The sequence below is a fragment of the Giraffa tippelskirchi genome, chromosome 7, assembly GCF_054371585.1.
Source record: "Giraffa tippelskirchi isolate mGirTip1 chromosome 7, T2T-mGirTip1v1.2.pri, whole genome shotgun sequence".
Classification (NCBI taxonomy): domain Eukaryota; kingdom Metazoa; phylum Chordata; class Mammalia; order Artiodactyla; family Giraffidae; genus Giraffa; species Giraffa tippelskirchi.
Window position 1 is genome coordinate 80,208,387 of NC_137281.1, and position 18,856 is coordinate 80,227,242.

The 18,856-nt window shown below is 52.2% G+C and overlaps 1 protein-coding gene across 3 annotated transcripts in view; it reads left to right on the top strand.

The window, feature by feature from the left end:
- Window positions 1-18,856, top strand: part of SMAD6 (SMAD family member 6) — a 92,790-nt gene that overhangs the window by 56,922 nt on the left and 17,012 nt on the right. For 2 of the 3 annotated variants that reach the window (XM_081511823.1, XM_081511825.1), the window contains exon 4: window positions 17,889-18,837. The exons of the other annotated variant lie outside the window; for it this stretch is intronic. In XM_081511823.1, coding sequence (XP_081367949.1) covers window positions 17,889-18,430 — 542 coding nt within the window. In that variant the 3' untranslated portion in view covers window positions 18,431-18,837. Of the gene's footprint in view, window positions 1-17,888; window positions 18,838-18,856 lie in introns of those variants that run through there. 3 annotated transcript variants of the gene reach the window in all.

Below are 18,856 nucleotides of genomic sequence, written 5' to 3' on the forward strand. Positions count from 1 at the left end.
GCTCTGCGGGGCAACTCTGGAACTAAGAGATGGGGGATGGAGAGAGAACACTCTTTCAGCCTCAAAGCTGCGCCTGAGGTCAGTGCCCCTTGGGGGGTGAGCTGGGGGGAGGCTCTGCCTTCCTCTGGGGTCCCTAGGCGGGCAGGCTGCAGGGTAGCGCCAGGACAGGGGCGCCCTGGGGAGGCTGGCGGCTCCAGGTCTCCCTGGCACGGCTCCAGCCCCCACGTGCCCAGGGACACAGGCAGTTGCTCCTGACTCGGTGGCCTTGGGGACCCACCCGGCCGGAACCTGCCATTCCCCCGTCAGTGCCGCCTCCCTGACTTGGCAGGGCCATCTCCTCGCGCTGGAGCAGCCCTCGGTATTTCCAGCTTGGCCCTCTGCCCGTCTCGCTGGGGCCTCGCAGTCTGTCCTCCCAGGCCAGGACCAACACACTCTCTCAGCTTGCCGGCTTCCCAGCCGTGCCCGGGCCTCTTCCTGCCACCCCCGACTCCCTGAGCCGAATCTTCAGTCCCCTCACCTAGCCTGCTTCTCAGCAACCATCAGTGACCACCCTCTACCCCTAGTCCCCGGAGGTGAAATGCACTTCCTCCCAGGGAGAAATGCGGGGCCTGGCTCATTTAGAAATCACCGAGGAAGCCATAAACATCCCGGGTTCCCCTGCTGCAGTTGATGCCCGAGGGGTTTCCACGTGGAGTGGGGCCCCTGCCCACCCGCTCTCACGTGGAAACGCCCCAGTTGGCTGTGTCCCCTGGCCACACGCCCTAGGAAAAGCTGCTTCTTTCAGATGGGCACGGAGATAATGGGGTGGCACATTGGCTTGCGGGAGCCAAGGGCTCCCTCTCCTTCCTGGGCGGCCACTGAGGGACCTGGGGGTGCTAGAGGTGTAGCCCCCCCAAGTGGCTTCCTTTCCAGAGGCACAGAAAGGGAGCACTGACAACCCAGGGGCTCACCAATTCAGGCGATTGGGTGGTGGGTGATTGGAAAGGTTAGCATCTGGGAACCGAATTTTGTGATGTTCAAGTACCACAGACGGTGATGCTAACCAGATAATGTTTCCCGTTAGAGGTCATTTGGAGATGTGCTTTAGTGCACAGATAAGAGTGATTTGTAATTGGTATGCCCGTTGTTTATACAGTGCTAGTAGAATAAACAGTTCTCCTGAACCTTATTTATATTTTGCATTTGTTTATCAAAACTTTTTTTTAAACTTCAACCCAGCTGCTTTCGGAATTATTACAAACTCTGGATTTATGGGTCCTGATTAGTGATACTTTATGTATGTGTATGATAATTTATCTTGGCAGCATGCGTGTTTTATCCAAGAGCCTCAGTGCATAGGGTAAGGGAAGCCAAAAGTGTCCCTTCCTCCCCAGAGTGTCAATGCTATAGGAAGGCTTGGGAGACAAATGTTTGTCTTATCTGATCAAAATCATGGAGTAGATAAAGCATGAGATTTCAAAGTGCCTTCCTAGACTAAACTCTAAGGGCTTGAGTTCCCAGAGCTTTACTGGGACACTGTGGGTGAGGTTGACATACTGTGGGATGTGTATGTGGCCAGTGGAGGATGGAGGAGAGGAGGTGACCAAAGGATACTTGACAGCAGTTTCCAGCAACAACAGATATTTCTCCTTTATCTATGACCTGATATGTTGTCATTGTTCAGCTGCTGTCACGTCCAACTCTTTGTGACCCAGTGGACTGCCGCATACCAGGCTTCCCTGTCCTTCACTATCTCCTGGGGTTTGCTCAGACTCACATCTATGGAGTCAGTGATGCTATCTAGCATCTCATCCTCTGGCACACTCTGTTCCTTTTGCCTTCAATCTTTCCCAGTATCAGGGTTGTTTCCAATGAGTTAGCTCTTCGCATCAGGTGACCAAAGTATTGGAGCTTCAGCTTCAGCATCAGTCCTTGCAATGAATATTCAGGACTGATTGCCTTTACGATGGACTGGTTGGATCTCCTTTCAGTCCAAGGGACTCGCAAGAGTCTTCTCCAACACCACAGTTCAAAAGCATCAATTCTTTGGTGCTTAGCTTTCTTTATGGTCCAACTCTCACATCCATACATGACTACTGGAAAAACCATAGCTTTGACTAGACGGACCTTTGTCGGCAAAGTGATGTCCTTGCTTTTTTAATACGCTGTCTAGGTTGGACATAGCTTTCCTTCCAAGGAGAAAGCATGTTTTAATTTCATGGCTAACCTGATATGTACTCTCTATCATTTTTGTCCTTCACTGGTCTTACAGCTTACCTTTGACATTCACCCACTAGCATTGGCATCAACCCTTCAGCGTGACTTCTAATCAAGAATTAATGGTGCCACTTAGCCCAAGGCTTTGGCACTGATCTCAGGAGAGCTTTGCTCTGATTTCACAATTGAACCTCACTGTTACAGGGAACTGCATTTCACACGAGGTTGGTCACCTTGTTCTGTTGATCCCCACGTTTCTTGGGGTGTTTGTACAAAGACCTCCCAAAGACTTGACCCAAAGAGGGGCTCACACTTCTATCCTCTTCCTCACGCGTGAACTCACGCGAACTACTTGAATAAACCTGAACACAGCTGTAGCCTCTCCTGCCCTCTGCTTACCAGCTCCCATCATTTTTCTTCATCATTTAACCTTTTCCTAAGGCTAAAGTGAACAGGTGAAGTTACAAGCAGCACCTTCCCCCTACCTACCAACCTACCTACCTACACACACACACACACACACACACACACACTCACACACACACACACACACACACACACACACACACACACGCACGCACGCACACACACACACACTCTGAAGGGGATGTAGCCCCGTTTGACAGATGGGAAACTGAGGCACGCTGTGGTTTTGCACACAGGTAGGGTAGACACTCTGGGATGGAGTTGGAAAAGAAGACTTCTGGATGTTTGGGTTTTCTGCTGTTATTTTTAACTCTGGTATGAAGCATCCTTTCTTGCAGTTATGGCCACAAGATAGGGCTGGGATGTTGTGAGACTCTTGATGTAACTGAAAGGGCTTGGCCTGTGAGTTCCTGACCAGGGAGGAAGTGGTTAGGTGGCCAAGAATGCAACCTGCACCTCCCAGATTAATTAATAATTGAGCGCTGGCCCCTGGCCAGGAGGAACCAGGAGAGATACAGTGAACCAAGAGTGGTTAACTGCGGTGGGGGAAGGAAAAGTTTGACTTTGCCTGTGGCTAAAAGGGAAATTCACAATGGCCATGATTTATGAGCTGAATTACTTTGGATCCTCCTTCGTGGGCCCAACTTGGGCCTGCACTCCAGGAATGCAGAGCCAGTTGTGCCCATGGGGAAGGGAGGTGGGAGGAGTGGGGGGCAGGCGCCAGCCTCGGTGGAGGAGGCGTGGGTCAGACCGCTAGGAGAGGACCAGGAGAGAGGCTGGCTAACCGCCTGTTGGAAGTTGTGTAGGCTAGAAGCTGAGTGCCCATCAGGTCACCCTCTGCAAGAAGGATGGGAGGAAGAGTGGGTATGGAGTCTGGTTCTCCTGGGTTCAAATTCTGGCTGATTGGCTTTGTGACCTTGAGCCCGGGGCTTAACTTCAGTGACCCTCCATTTCCTCCACTGTAAGATTCTGCTGACCTCCTAGGGTTTTTCTCAGGGTTAAATGAGATGGGCTGTGGGGACAGACAGTGGCTAAGAGCCCCTGAATTCCCATGGGATGAATGGAGGCCTCAGTATTGACCCAGCAATGGCAGGATCATTACTTAGCAAAGTTCTGCTAATGTTTGCTGGGCCCATGCATGTCAGGTGTGTGCCACTTGTTAAAGTAGACAGGATTATCCAACCTCCTTCCCCTACTAGAGCTGCTTCAGATTCCCTGTGATTCAGGAAAGGCACTCCTTCCTCCCCTTGTCGGGCAGGTCCCTGTGGTTGCAAACAGCCCTATGGAGGAGGGGGAAGTAGTTCTAGAAGGCACTTGGGTGTTGCCATCTGTTGGGTTCAGCCCAGGTATCTACCTGGGCTCTTTGTCTTCCATAGAAGACGTTAACAATTATGAACTGGAGACTTCCCTGGCGGTTTAGTGGCTAAGACTCCAAGCTCCCAGTGCTGGGACCCAGGGTCGATCCCTGGTCAGGGAACTAGATCCCACATCCTGAAACCAAGAGTTCACATACTACAACTAAAGATCCACATGCCAACAAATATTGAAGATCCTGTGTGCTGCAACTAAGACCAGGCATAGGCAAATAAGTAAAGGTAAGTATTTTAAAAAGAATTAGGAATTGAATCATGGCAAACAAGCCTTGTACCCCTCTCTACTGAAAAAGTTAGCCTTTGGAATAGGAGACCAAACAGAAGCACAGTTGAAAGTTGTGACATTGCTCCCACATTTTGCTGCATTGACTTGAATCGTGCAACTTGAGTGCCCATATGTATCTGGACACAGACTAAAGAATTACTTTGAGGGACTTACTGAGCCGATGGCTCACTTTCCCAAGATGCTTGGCTGACAGTGGAACGGACAGTGGGAGGAGCACCTTTGGCCTCCAGAGACAGGGGTGAACCCTGACCCTCCTTCCTCATTAACTCTGTGGGCAGTCACCCAGCCTCTCTGAACTTTATATGCTGTAACCTAAAAAGGGATCATTTATGAATGGACTTGGAGAATTGGAAAACCCTCCACAGTTAGAAACAGCATCCCACCATCACCACTGATCGAGGGAGAACCACCTTCTTGACTTGGTCTTATAGGGGCTTTGAGAACCAAGCTTGGCTGCCTCCTTCTGCTTTGGAAACTGACCCTGGACTTGGGGTTGAGGCATGGGGCGCACGTCTGTGAGTCTGTGTCCACCTGCAGGCCTGCTGTGATGGACGGTTGCCTGACTTGCTCCTCCTCCACACCTCTAGCCCCATATCAAACAAGCCATCCCTTTCCAGGCAGCTTGGAGCTTGGGCAGGGACGGCACCCAGCAGCTCCAGCTGCGCACAGTAGCGCAACTGCAAACAGGAGACCGACTACCGGAGATGAGATTCTGCCAAGTCCTAGATCATTTTGCAACATTTTTGTAAGGAACCTTTAAATCTCACGTTACTGTGTTCTTTACAGCAAATATTAATATTTAATTGTGGCTTAATGATCTCTCCAGTCAATATTAGCTTTTTGCTTATTATAAAGCATCCTTGTTTGCTCCAGAAACGTGTAAGAATGATTCAAGCAAGCCTCACTTTAAGAAAATCCAGTATGTAGGACCCTGCATTCACTAAAGAGGTGTGGATTAGGTACCTTTATGTTTAAAGAGAAGGTTTCAATGCAAGGATTATTTGTAAATTGAATGCCTCTGCCCCTGGGACTTTAATTTGGGGGTGTTTATCCTAAAGTGTTAGTTGCTAAGTCATGTCTGACTTATTTCAACCCCATGACTGTAGCCTGCCAGGCTTCTCTGTCCATGGAATTCTCCAGGCAAGAATACTGGAGTGGGTAGCCATTCCCTTCTCCAGGAGATCTTTCTAACCCGGGAATCTAACCTGGGTCTCCTGCATTGCAGGCAGATTCTTTACTATCAGAGCCACCCAAAACGCATCCCAAAGCACATCTTTAATGTAAATAAGGCATATTTAACTTGCAAAGGTCACATGATACTGGCTCATTGGTAAATAACAACAAGCTGGTGTTAGATGAGGCATATCTTTGAGAGCTTTGCAGATAAGAAAATCAGCTCCCATCCTGTTCTTTGGCATTTCCACGGAGAGCCATGCTCCCTGTTCCGTTCACCCTCGCAGACCTAGCAAGCCTGAGAAATTAAGTCCACCCCCATTGCCAAACAAGATGACTGTAGGCTTTTGGTGATTTTATTTTATTGAAACAAGCGTGGCACATAGCGAGCTCATCTGGCGTTCCATTGGCTGGGTTGCATGGTGAAGATCAGCAAATAGGGATGTTGCTTCTCCCTCCCCGGCTCCATGCCCTGGCTTCTGGTCCTCCGTGGTGTCATCTGTTCAATGGGAATGGCATGGCTGCTGCATTTTTTCCAACCTGGGGGAGATCTGATGATTTCCCAAGTGCCCTCCCAGACCTCAGATGCGAAATTGCAGTCATCTCCTGTTATTCAGAGTGTCTTGGTCAGGAGGCAGGGTGCCTGGTCCCAGGGTGGGAAGGGCAGAGGCAAGTGAAGCTGCATCCCCGGCCAGCCTGCTTGCAGGTGGGTGAGGTGGAGACACACGCCCTCCTGATGCATCAAACAGCATCATGGAGGAGGGGCTGAGTGGTTCAGACCCAGGGACTGAGGAAGGCTTTTCAAAGGAGGTGACATTGGGGCCTTGGTAGTTGAGTAAGAGTCTGATGTACTTTGGGGAATGGAGGAAGAATCTCATGTTCATCAAGTGCCAGTTATTATCATTAGGGCTGTCATGAACCTGCCCCCCAGCCTTGACCCCTTGGAGTGAGTTACACTGGCTTCATGGGTGTTCAGTGATGTGTGCCCCACTCAGGGCCTTGTGCAGAGAAGGGGCCTCTGCTCAGTTTAAGGCTCTGCTTTCACTACTGAAATTCTGAATACATTTTGAACACGGAACCCTGCCTTTTCATGTTGAACTGGGCCCCCCAGTTCTGTAGCTGGTCTCAACACTCAGATGTAGTCACCTGCTCACAGTAACCCAGTTGTTAGGATCTGCACTAGCTCACCTCTCTGCTGCCTGTGGTCTCACGGAATTTTCCAGATCAAGAGAGAGTGGGATGGACAAAGTATACAGGGGGTAGGGGGGAGGCGGCGGGGAGGTGTTCAAGGCACAGGGAGCTAAAGGATCCCCCTCAAAGGGGACGGTGGAGCCAGGGATTTGAGGGGCCCGGGTTGTCAGGGCCTCCCCTGATAACCCCCTGGGATGTTTCTGCAGCAGTGTAGGTTCCTGCCTCAGAGACAAGTTGATTGAGGGCAATTTTAAGGTACTTTGCTTTTATGGCTTTACATTAGGTCCAGGTAGAAGTCTGAGGCAGGAGGTTTGCCAGTAAAACTCAAATTGTATTTGGGAAATAAAAGAGAAATGGAGGTGCCCTGAATTCCCCCTGCAGGGCAGAAGCGTGTCCCCAAATGGGCTTCCTTGAAGCACATCGCCAGTTACCAGAGACCACTTCCCCCCACTTCTGATGCCTGCACAGGCTGTCCCCATCTGAACCCCCAAAGGGCCGACTTTGTTCTCTGTGTTCTCGGATTCAACAGGGAAGTCAAGGTGGGGTTGAGTCAGTGAACTTTGGCACCTGAAGGCTCAGGTGAAAACCTACTCTCCATCAAGACAGGAACCCTGAAGAGCAGCCAGGGACCTGGCTCCTGTGAGAATTCAGGAGTTCAGCCATCAGCAAGGCTGACTCGCAGGCAGGGAGGATGGGGGCCCCTTCCCTTCTCACAACTGCTGCCCCTCTCCGGGGGACCCAGGTACCCAGCTTCGTTATTGTGCACACACAGTGCTTTTTTAGAATCTTTCCAGGGTTAATATGAAGAGCCAGGCTTTCCCACCCCAGGGGGTCTCTGGCTAAGGAAACAAACAAACTTACTCAGAGTCCTGACTTTGTGATAAAACAAAAGAGGACCTGGAATGGGAGCAAAGTTCAGAGGCTTTTGTTGCAGAAACTGGTTCCTTCTGGAAAACGTGGGGCTGATTTTATAAGCTGCTTATCGCTGGCTCTCCCCTACCCTCCCCTTGCAGATTGACGCTTTTCACCGGTCCTTCCCTCCAGGATGCAGGGAACCAGAATTCTCCCACCTAGACTCGGACTTCTACCTGAAGTCTGAGAGGTTCTCCCGCCCAGCCTCCTTGTTCAGTCACTAAGTCGTACCCAACTCTTTGCCACCCCATGGACTGCAGCCTACCAGACTTCCCTGTCCTTCACTGTCTCCTGGAGTTTACTCAAATTCACGTCCATTTAGTCGGTGATGCCATCCAACCGTCTCATCCTCTGTTGCCCCCTTCTCCCCTTGCCCTCAATCTTTCCCAGCATCAGGGTCTTTTCCAATGAGAGTCGGCTCTTTGCATCAGGTGGTCAGAGTATTGGAGCTTCAGCTTCAGCATCAGTCCTTCCAGTGAATATTCAGGGTTGATTTCCTTTAGGGTTGACTGGTTTGATCTCCTTGCTGCCTCTTTGGGGTCTTGTCTTTTCTGGCTTAGGGTGTTGGGGCTTCCTTTAGGACCATTGGGCCAGGCCAGGTAGGCCTGCTGGTGTTTCTCAGGTACAGTCTGATGCTCAGCTCTGATGGAGAGTGATCTGATGGCAGCCTCAGTGTGGCTCTCAGAGCTGGGCCTGCCTGCAGAATGTTTTTAAGAAGGAAGCTTGTACCACAAAGCACCAAGGCCTGGGGAGAAAAGCCACAGCCCCCGGGCCCAGCGAACCTGAGAAAACCTTACAGGGGCAGCAGGGCGAGAAGGATGCTGATGGAAGTGGTAGGTCCTGGTAGGCTCCGGGGATACTAGGTGTGGAGGAGACTGAGCAGGCCTGTGTAGTAGGGCCCAGATGAGAGCTTGTTTTATGTCAGGGTTGCAAGAGGAGCTCATCTTTTCAGGATCCATTCAAATACTGCAGGAGATTAAAGAACAGAAACCTTACCCATCTCAGCCTAGGCCGCCACTCGGTTCTGCTGGAGACATGGGGCTGAGCAGGCAGGGGTCAGGGTGCCAAGGGTGAAAGAATCCCACTGGGCCCAGCAGGACTGTTGTTAGAGAAGACCAGCGACACTCAGCAGGCTGACCACTGACAGTGCTCATACTCCCTCTAAACCCCTCAGGGCGGCGGCTCCATGGACCTCCCAGAAGAGCAGAGGCAGCATGCAGGGCCCAGCAGAGAGAAGCCAGGCTTGGAGTCAGGCCATCCGGTCAGGATTCCCATGTGGCCTTGCTCTGTGGCCTCTGTGACTTGGGGTCTGTCCTCAGAGAATGGGGGTGATCCTGCCTCCTGAACTGGGTGCAGAGCAGAGAGCACCCGGCACCCCCTACACCCTCCAATTATTCAGCCAGGGTCAGCAGCCCTTTGCTGAGGTCACCCTCCATTACTGCAGTACATGGAGAACATGCTCCTTGTGTCGAGGAGGGGAGATGGGAGTGCATGGGAGAAACTGTACTGAAACACCAAAAAAATATATGTTTGCAGGGCTGCATAGGGGTCTATAGATAGTTGTTAGAAGGCATGGTCTTTGAAAACCCCCAAAAGGTGGGCAGTGTCTATTGGAGCCTCCATATTGCCACAACTAAAAGCCACTTTTAACATCCAGTCTTTATAGAGCCACCAAGTTCCGGCTTGGAGTGGACATGGATGGGCTGTTACAACACAGACTCTGTGCCATTACCCTGCAGGCCTCTAGGGTTTTGCAGCTCATAGGTTGCAACCATGAGAGAGTAATGCAAAGTCCCCAGTCTCCAGATAGATGTGAGCTTGGATCCCAGATTTGCAGCTTCCTAGCTGAGGACTCTGGACTCACTACCTGACTTTCAGGCCTCAGCTGCATCTAAAAATGGGAATTACTAAGAGAATGAACAGTAAGATGAGACAGTGCATTTAAAGTGCTTCATACTCTGCTTAGCATTTGGTAAAAGTTCATTCGATGTTGGCTGGTATATCATCATCATTATTACTACTATTACTACTGGCTGGTTTATTTTATTGTTATTACTACTAGTGCTCCTCTTCTTAGCATTTCCCCTTGATTCTCAATTCCACTGGCACGTTACCTAACCTAATGTGAATACCCTTATGAACTATACAGACTGAGTCAATCTATTAAATAATTTATACAATATAGAGATAAAATATACAGTGATAATAATACTAGTGAAAAAGAATAGCTGCTACTTATGGAGTGCTTATTTTGAACCAGGCATTATTTGATGCACTTGAAATTAATCCCAGCAGCCCGAGGCAGTAAGCGCTGATTGCATCCCCATTTTACAGATTAGGAAACTGAGGCCCAGGGAGTGAAATCACTCACCCAAGATCTCACTGCTGGTGAGTGGCAGGGCTGAGATTTCACACACACAGGCAGCTTTGCTCCTGGACCCTGTACAGGAGACACCCAATGGTCCTAGCTGCCAGTCTATTGTGAATTTCTCCTGTAACCCTGGCCAGTTCCTTTCCCTCATGGGGCCTCAGTTTTGCATCTGTAGAATCCTGAATTTTGGCCACATGGACCACGAATTTCCTGCACTCCCTCTTCCTGCTGTCATTTTCCCTTTGCCTGCTTCACTGCTGTCTAGGGGGTAACCCCCCGCCCTCCTGCCCCCAGCAGAGCGGCTAGTCAACTGTCTGGAAAGTGGTGGCCAAACAGTCCTTGGCCCCAGAGACCGGCGGCTCAATGAGCCCCTGAGGTGGACCCCGTGAAGGCGGCGGTGGTGGCCAGACCGCCCGTGATGTAATGACCGATTAGGAACTTCCTCTTGGAAGCCTGGCTTCCTCCAGGGGCCAAAGGTGCTGGAGTTGAGGTGGGGGTGGGGAGGGGCGGGTGGGAGCGAATAAGAGGAAACTCCTGTCAGCTGGGCCCTGCTTTTGGAAAGCTTTCAGCGGAGAGGCTCGTTCTAAGCTGTTGACCATTAACATGGCCCTGTGCACATTCCTTCTCTGCTTTTTACTGCCGGATCCCAGTGAATAAAGGACGGGTCTCCCCCTCCCTTAACAAAGAAAAAAAAAAGAGCTTCTAATTAATGCTGCATCTTTAGACTTGCTGCAAAACCTAAAGCCATTTCTGCAGCTTAAAATGACAAAGGAAGGTTAAGTGGAAACTTCTTTTTCCCTCTTTAGTTTGATAACAAAAACTACTTATCTAATGGGCAAACAAGGCTTTTAAAGGGGTGTTAGGTTAACCAGATGCAGGGCCACGTAATTACTCCCAGGCCTGGGAGCCTCAGATGAAAAAGCTCCTGGTTGGATGGGAACTTAAAAGCCGCGGGCATGACATGGGACAGAAGAAAGGAGTTTTCCAGGAGGGCAGGTGGCCCCAGCGGGGCTCTGTGCAAAGGGGATTGGTAAAGCCAGCCCTAGGTTCCTCCTTGGCTCTGCCAACTTGCTGGGTGACCCTGGGCAAGTCACTTAGCTTCTCTGAGCCTCCTTTCCCAGCTCTCGGTGGGGTCTGCCCTTGTTTCATTGTTCATTTAAGGTGTGGCTGGGCCAGCCCCCGGAAAGGCAGTGAGGCTGCTGTGGCCCAAGGGGGTGTGAAGCAGCTGCCCAAGCTTTGAAGGCGGAGGAGCCTGGGCAGCCTACGTAGGCCCTGCAGACTGGGGGACTCAGGGCCAGCTTCCTGCAAATGCCCTGAGCCTTCATTTCTCCCTTCCTTGGAGTCTAAGGGATTGGAGACTTTAATCTGGGGACTTCTCTGGTTCGCCTCCCAGGGTGGACGAGTCCAAGGCAGTCTGGTGCAGTGGAAAGGGGGAGTCACGAGGGAAACGGGCTACATTGCGTGTGTTCAGGCTTTTGGAGTGTGCGGCCCACGGGGGAGCACACAGGAACGTTCCTGCCCTTTGTTTTGACAGAAAGCTGCTGATTCAAAGAAGCTAAAGGCTTTCCTTGGGATTTCAGCTTTCCCCGCCTTTTCCAGACTACAGTTGGCCCCCTAGGTGCCCCAGCACCCCCACAAAATTACACATTGGGCTTGCAGGACCCTCACTTGGTCAAGAGGCCAAGAAGAAGGAATGCCAGCCATCGGAGGGGCTGGCTGCAGTGCAGGGGAGAGGACCTACTGCTGGGCCAGTCTCCTCCTGCCCACTACAGACATCCACCACCCTCTGGTGGCAGGAATGTGGGCGCCACCCAGAGGCCAGGCCACCCTTGTCCGGCCTGGAAACACAGGTCTTGTCCTGTGGGCCTCCCTGGGAGCCCTGCTGAGACCACTTTTAGGACAAGCCACAGAGGGCGGGCCTTGCAGCACATTTCTACTATCTTTGTTGTCATTCTTTCAAGACGTCATACCTACAATGAATTGCATAGCTCTTTAGTGCATAGGTCATGATTTTTGATAGTGTGTATACCCGAGTTCTGGCCGTTCAAGATAGCAAACGTTTCCAGCACCCCAGAAAGTTTCCTCATCCACACTCCCCAGAGGTAATCCCTGTTCTGATTTCTGTCACTGTAGCTTCGTTTTGTCTACTTAAGAACTTCATATCAGTGGAAACAGCACATCTTTTGGGTCTGGCTTCTTTCAGATGCCAGATGCATCTGAGATTTACCCACATTGGGGTGTGTTTCACTGTGTTTTTTGCTGGTGAGTCGTGTTGCACTATTTTGCATGCATGCTCAGTTGTGTCTGACTCTTTGATACCCTACGGATTGTAGCCCGCCAGGCTCCTCTGTCCACAGGATTTTCTCAGCGAGAATACTGGGGTGGGTTGCTATTTCCTCCTCCCGGGGATCTTCCCAACCCACGGATCCAACCTGAGTCTCTTGCGTCTCCTGCATTGGCAGGTGGGTTCTTTACCACTGCACCACCTAGGAAGCCCTCTTGTAACTGAATGGATGTGCCTTATTTTTGTTTATCCGTTATCATAGTCTGTTTGGTCTCCAATCACAATGATACCCTAAATTGGGTGGCCTAAATAATACGTATTTATTTCTCACAGTTCTGGAGTCTGAGAAGTCCAGGATCAAGATGCTGGTAGATCTGGTGTCTAGTGAGAGCCATTTCCTGGTGCATAAATGGCCGTATTCTTGCTATAGTCTCACACAGTGGAGTGAGGGGGCTCTCTGGGGTCTCTTTTAAAGGGCACTGATCTGTTCATAAGCTCATCACTTCCCAAGGACCCTACTTTCTAATACTATCATGTCGGGGATTAGCATTTTCAACCTCAACTTGGGGAGGAACACACACAAGCATTTAGTCCATTATCATCCATCCTCCTGCTGATGGACATCTGAGCTGCTTTCCAAGTTTGGGTGATTACGGGTAGAGCTGCTGTGAACATTCATGAAGTCACAGAAGCGTAGAGCTCACTGTTCAGAGGGGAAGACTGAGGCCGGGAGAAGAGAGAGAGCCTGCGGATCAGGGCCAGGAGACAGGACACCTGGCTGCAGGACTCCTGACCCCCCTGGTCTGGTGCTGCTCCTCCAAATCTGCCCCAGACATCACGCCAGACCACGCCTCTCCTCTGCCCCCGGAACCCTTCCAGCCGGGACCCAGAGTCTGGCTGGGAACTAGGCCAGGCCCTGAGCAGGGGGTAGCGAGCAGGAGTTTCGGTCAGAGAGCGGTCATCTTTGATGTTGTTCACTCGGGTCTGACTCCCTGGTATTTATTTGCAATTAAGGAGCTGGTTCCTAATTAGGCTGATGGCGGGACCACAGCCTTGGAGCCATGAGAAGAAAAAGATCTTCTGCAAGAGGCTGTCCCCTCGCATCCTGAAAGGCAGCCCAGGCTGCAGATGAGAGGCATGGTGGGTAGAGTGGGGCTCTGCGTCTGTGGGGAGTGCAGAGGGGACCCTGGGTTTGGGGGTGCCTGCCTGCTCACTCACATAGAGCATTGTCAGCTTGTGAACACACAGCAGTAGATCTGAATACACGTGTGTGTGTCAACAGAGCCGCAGGAGCACTTTCTTTGTCCCTCATGTTCAGTTATTCATCGCTTCACTTTGATTTCTTCACTTAATGAGCACCTCTTTACACTTCAGGTACCAGACTGGGAGCTAAACCTTAACATTGGTAAAGTGCTTTACAATTTGCAAAGGCCATTGCTGTCCATTGTCCTATTGTAACCTCCCACGGTGGTGATCCTGGGTCATGACCCCCAACACCCGTAAGGAGCCCTGGCCTTGGAAGGGTTAGGCCAGCATGGGGACAGATAAACAGCTGCTTCTTTCTGCTCCAAATTGATCAGCTGCTGGAGTTGCCAGAAAGTTCAAAGAGGGACTGTGTAATTGAGGTACTCAATTACGAACACGTCCATTTTACAGATGGGGAGATTGAGGCTTGGGGACATTCGGTGACTTGTTCATGGCCATATATCTGGTCAGTGGTGAGAACTAGATCTGTCTCACTTGGAAACCTTTTGGATCATGGGACAAGCATCAGGTTAGAATTCTGGGGTCTCTAGTTCTGGTCCCACTTCTGCCACCCACTGCTCTATGTCCCTGGGCAAGTCACCTGGTACCCCCGGGGCACCATCTTTGGGGCACAAGGACACTGGACTCAGTTGATGGTTCCCACAGGCCAGTCTCAGGACTGAGTTTTCACTGGTCTGTGGTGAAAGAAACAAGAAAATTTCTTACAATGTAAATGTATTTTTAAATTTTTTGATTTGATTTTTAAAATACTCTGTTTTTTGAGAATCAATTATACTTTCTTTTGTGCTAGTGACAGTAGATGGCCTTGGGGTTTTTAATAAGTCTGTATGTGACAAAATAAAACTGTAGTAACCTTGTGATATTCCCACCCCACCCCACCCCCATTAAACAGTGTATTGGTTTGTGAAATTCCAGAGTATTGGGGCTCCCTGGATGAAATGGTGCCGGGGGACCCTCAAGCTCCGGAGCCCAGAGACCCTAAGAGCTAGGTGGGGACGAGGAGGCCTCAGGCATGGTGACGGTCTCACCTGCTGGGCTGCTGTCTCAGGATCAGACCTGAGACCCTAGACCTTGCCCAGCCCCCTTCAGGCCTGAGGCCGTCAGCCCCACCTACTGGGAAGGATTCCAGTAAGGGGTAGGGTGAGGGCAGTGTGCCAACACTTGGCATATATTCTATTTCCTTCCTCCTTCCCTTGCAGGGTGTTCCAAGAGCACCCTGGGGATACATGCAGACTTGGGACAGACACAGAGAAGACTAAGACCCACTCATTCCTCCTTGAGAGGCGAGGCCAGCCGGGGACACTGACCAACAGCACAGACACCTGCTCAGGCCAACAGCGAGGCTGCATTTGAGGCTGTAGGCACACAGGAGGGAGAGGTCAGAGAGGGCTTCTCAGAGGCGGCAGTCCATCCCTTGCAATTTGGAAGACCTGGCCCAGAGCCCAGGCTTGATGAGGTGTTACTGCTCATCCAGCCTGCTCATCCAGAGGCCGCAGGAGGTGAGGCCTGGACTAGGCAGTGTCCCTGAGCACCACAGCTGGGGCAGGCTGGGCCCCAGGGCAACTCGGGGGTGGGTGGTTTATCCTCATGCATAGGGTTCCATCCCCCGTGCGGAGCACTGACTGGGGCAAGACCAGGGACACAGGTGTTGATCGGGGTTGGGGGGGGGTGGTTAGATGGTGATGAGGGCACAGTTGGTTTTGCTTGGCAGGGGTTGGAGGTGCTGAGAGGGAGGGGGACAGGAAGGCCCACTTGGCCTTGAATTAAAAGCCTTTTAGGAGCTGGGAGGGAGGAAGTGCCCCACCCCCAGGGTCCCATTACTCTACTCTTTGTTAAACTGCTTCCTAACCTTTTACAACTGAGTGTCTACACCCCGGGGCAGAGCTGCCCCTTTATGACTAGGGTGGCCCCTCTGTGCTTATCTGTAGAGGCGGGACAGCAGTGATCCCTCCCTCAGCTGAACTGTGTGAGTCTTCAGGGGATGAAGACCTTTCATTTGCGGGGTGGGAGGGGAGTGACTCACCAGCTTGTGGGTAAGCACTTCTAGGACTCACAGACCACGAGAGCTGTCATGGTTACAGATAGGGAAACTGAGGCTCTGAGCAGTCGGGGCATCTGTCTGGAGTATGGAGAAGAGCTCCCCTCGAGAGTGTGGCGTGGCACTGATGCCAGTCCCAGCACTCTTGAGTGTGTGCCCTTGGCCAGTTATGGCACCTCCCGGGGCCTCAGTTTCCACACCTGTGAACAAGGCTGGTAACAGGTGCACCAAGGCCATTGTGAAGAAGTCACCTGGCTTATGGAGGGCACTCAGAGATGCCTGTCACCTGTGTTGTCACCCTCCAGGTTGCCTGTGTGTCATTTTCCAGGCACAGCTTCTTTGCCTCCACACCTCTCTGCCTAGTGCACTAACGGAGTTCTCGTTTAATGAGAAGGTTGGTTTTGGAGTTTCACAGCCAGGCTGGGATGGTGCTTCTCCCCTGCATCTTGAGAACTCTCAGACCAGTGACAGATGGATGGATGGAGAAAAGGATAAGGGCATGGGGTACTCCTGGCTGCCCACCTGCTGGGACTGGCCTAGTGCCCACTGGCTAAGGGGCAGGTCAGCTGAGAGCAGAGAGAAGAGCCTATTTCCCCCACTCTGACCATAGCTAGAACCATGAGGGGCCTGCATAGGGACCATGAGACAAAATATACATCCTCAGGGGCTAGCCTGGGGCCCTGTGGCTGGGACCTTAATGCCACACAGAGAGCAAGGGGCACGTCCTTTGAGACTGTGCCCAGCCCCAGGCCACAGCAGAGCAAGCAGCCTAACAGGAAGCTCCTCAGGTGCACAGTTTCCTGCTAGGTGGGCCTCCCAGAGCATGAGGGAATGTCAGGAGCTCTGTCACTCTGCTGCTCTGGGGCTTCTAGGCGGGACTGGACGGAAGGCAGACAGAGCTGACCTCACCCAGGCTCCTGAATGAAGTTGTTGGCAGTGCTTTTCTCCCTCAGGTTTGACTGGACTTTGATCTGTTTCTCTGGGAGAAGCTGAGCCATAAAGGGCCTCACTGTGTTCTCATTAGGCCCCCAGCAGACCTTCTCCCTCTGCCAAAGCCCCAGCCAGGGGCCTGAGTGGGAACACATCACCCCACCGGGCAGTCTGCTTCTCAGAGCCGTGAGCTCAAAGGAGAGCCCAGGCGTCAAAATGCTTCAGAATCTCAGGCCGGCCACGCCTGAGAGCAGTGAGGAGGGGGCTGCCCTTCAAGACGGGGCCCTTGCCTATTCTTGGTTTCAGGAAATTGTTACATTCACGCAGATGCATAGAGGTGCTCCCAGCTGCAGTGAAAAGGGATTACAGTCATCATCCAGGCCACATCTTTGCTGTCACTGGGGAAAGTGGGGTCTGGAGAGGAGCAGCTGGGAAACTGGAGCCCTTGAGGAGTGATCGCCTTTCCCACTTAAAGACCCTGCGTTTCTCTGTCTCACGGAAGCGACTGCAGTTCTGGTGAAAACCTGCATTTCCTGCCAAGAGAGCCAACCTGAGGAGCTGGGGCGGGTTACCGGGAGACTCTGCATCACGCGCGAGGCTGAGGCTGGGGGCCGGCAAGAGAGAGATACTGGCAGCCACGTCCCCCACCCCAACCCGCCCTGCCTTCTGATGCCTGAGTCCCCTCCAAGGGGTGATTTATACCCCTCCATTGCCTCACCCGGGTAGCTCACACAGTAAAGAATCCACCTACAATGCAGGAGACCTGGGTTTGAGTCCTGGGTCAGGAAGATCCCTTGGAGAAGGGAATAGCAACCTCCTCCAGTATTCTTGCCTGGAGCGTCACATGGACAGAGAAGCCTGGCAGGCCACAGTCCATGGGGTCGCAAAGAGCGACTAACTTGCCCCTCACCCCATTCTGTTCAAGTTGAGGCTTGGACTGACTGGGTTCCAGTCCTGGTGGTGTCACCCGCTAGCTGGGTGGCCTTGGGCTGTCAAGTCTCAGATCCTCATCTGTAAAATGAGAAGGTGGCCTCCTCGCAGTTTCGGGAGGACCCGGAGAGGCACGTGCGGAGTGAGGAGTGCAGAGCACAGCACCCAGAACAATGTAGGTGCTCACCGTTCAGCCCCTCCCGCAGGTGTGTGGGTGTGTGTCCCTCTTCCGCTGGCTTGTAAAACTCTATGGGCAGGAGCTGGGTGTGGCTCGTGTTTGGGTGCCCATGGCACCTGACACAGTAGGTGCCCTGCCTTTGTGTGTGTTTGTGGGTGGGGCTGGGCGAGGGGTCCTGCGGGTTAAATTTGAGGACAGCCTGGCCCGCAGTAAATGCTCCCCATCTGTGGGGTGCTAGAAACTCCACCCACCTCCCCCTTCTCCCCGGGCCAGGCAGCCATACCACCTCTGCTGCCCAGGAATAACACCTGCGTGCCCTGTGCTTGCCCCGCAGACGCCAGCATGTCTCCGGACGCCACCAAGCCGAGCCACTGGTGCAGCGTGGCCTACTGGGAGCACCGGACGCGGGTGGGCCGCCTCTACGCGGTGTACGACCAGGCCGTCAGCATCTTCTACGACCTACCTCAGGGCAGCGGCTTCTGCCTGGGCCAGCTCAACCTGGAGCAGCGCAGCGAGTCGGTGCGGCGCACGCGCAGCAAGATCGGCTTCGGCATCCTGCTCAGCAAGGAGCCTGACGGCGTGTGGGCCTACAACCGCGGCGAGCACCCCATCTTCGTCAACTCCCCGACGCTGGACGCGCCCGGCGGCCGCGCCCTGGTGGTCCGCAAGGTGCCTCCCGGCTACTCCATCAAGGTGTTCGACTTCGAGCGCTCCGGCCTGCTCCAGCACGGCCCCGAGCCCGACGCCGCCGACGGCCCCTATGACCCCAACAGCGTCCGCATCAGCTTCGCCAAGGGCTGGGGGCCCTGCTACTCCCGGCAGTTCATCACCTCCTGCCCCTGCTGGCTCGAGATCCTTCTCAACAACCACAGATAGCGCCCCCGCCACCTGCCCTGCCGCCGCGGGGGCCCCGTGCCCAGAGACATAGCCCCCACGGACGAACCCCCCCCAGATATCATCTACCTAGATTTAATATAAAGTTTTATATATTATATGGAAATATATATTATACTTGTAATTATGGAGTCATTTTTACAATGTAATTATTTATGTATGGTGCAATGTGTGTATATGGACAAAACAAGAAAGACGCACTTTGGCTTATAATACAGATATATTTTCTTTCTCTTCCTCCTTTCTCTTTATGTTTTTCTTTTTTAAAGAAAATGATACAGCAGAGCTAGGTGGAAAAGCCTGGGTTTGGTGTATGGTTTTTGAAATATTAATACCCAGACAAAAAGCTAATACCAGTCACTCGTTGATAATAAAGTATTCGCATTATAGTTTTTTTTTTTTTTTAAA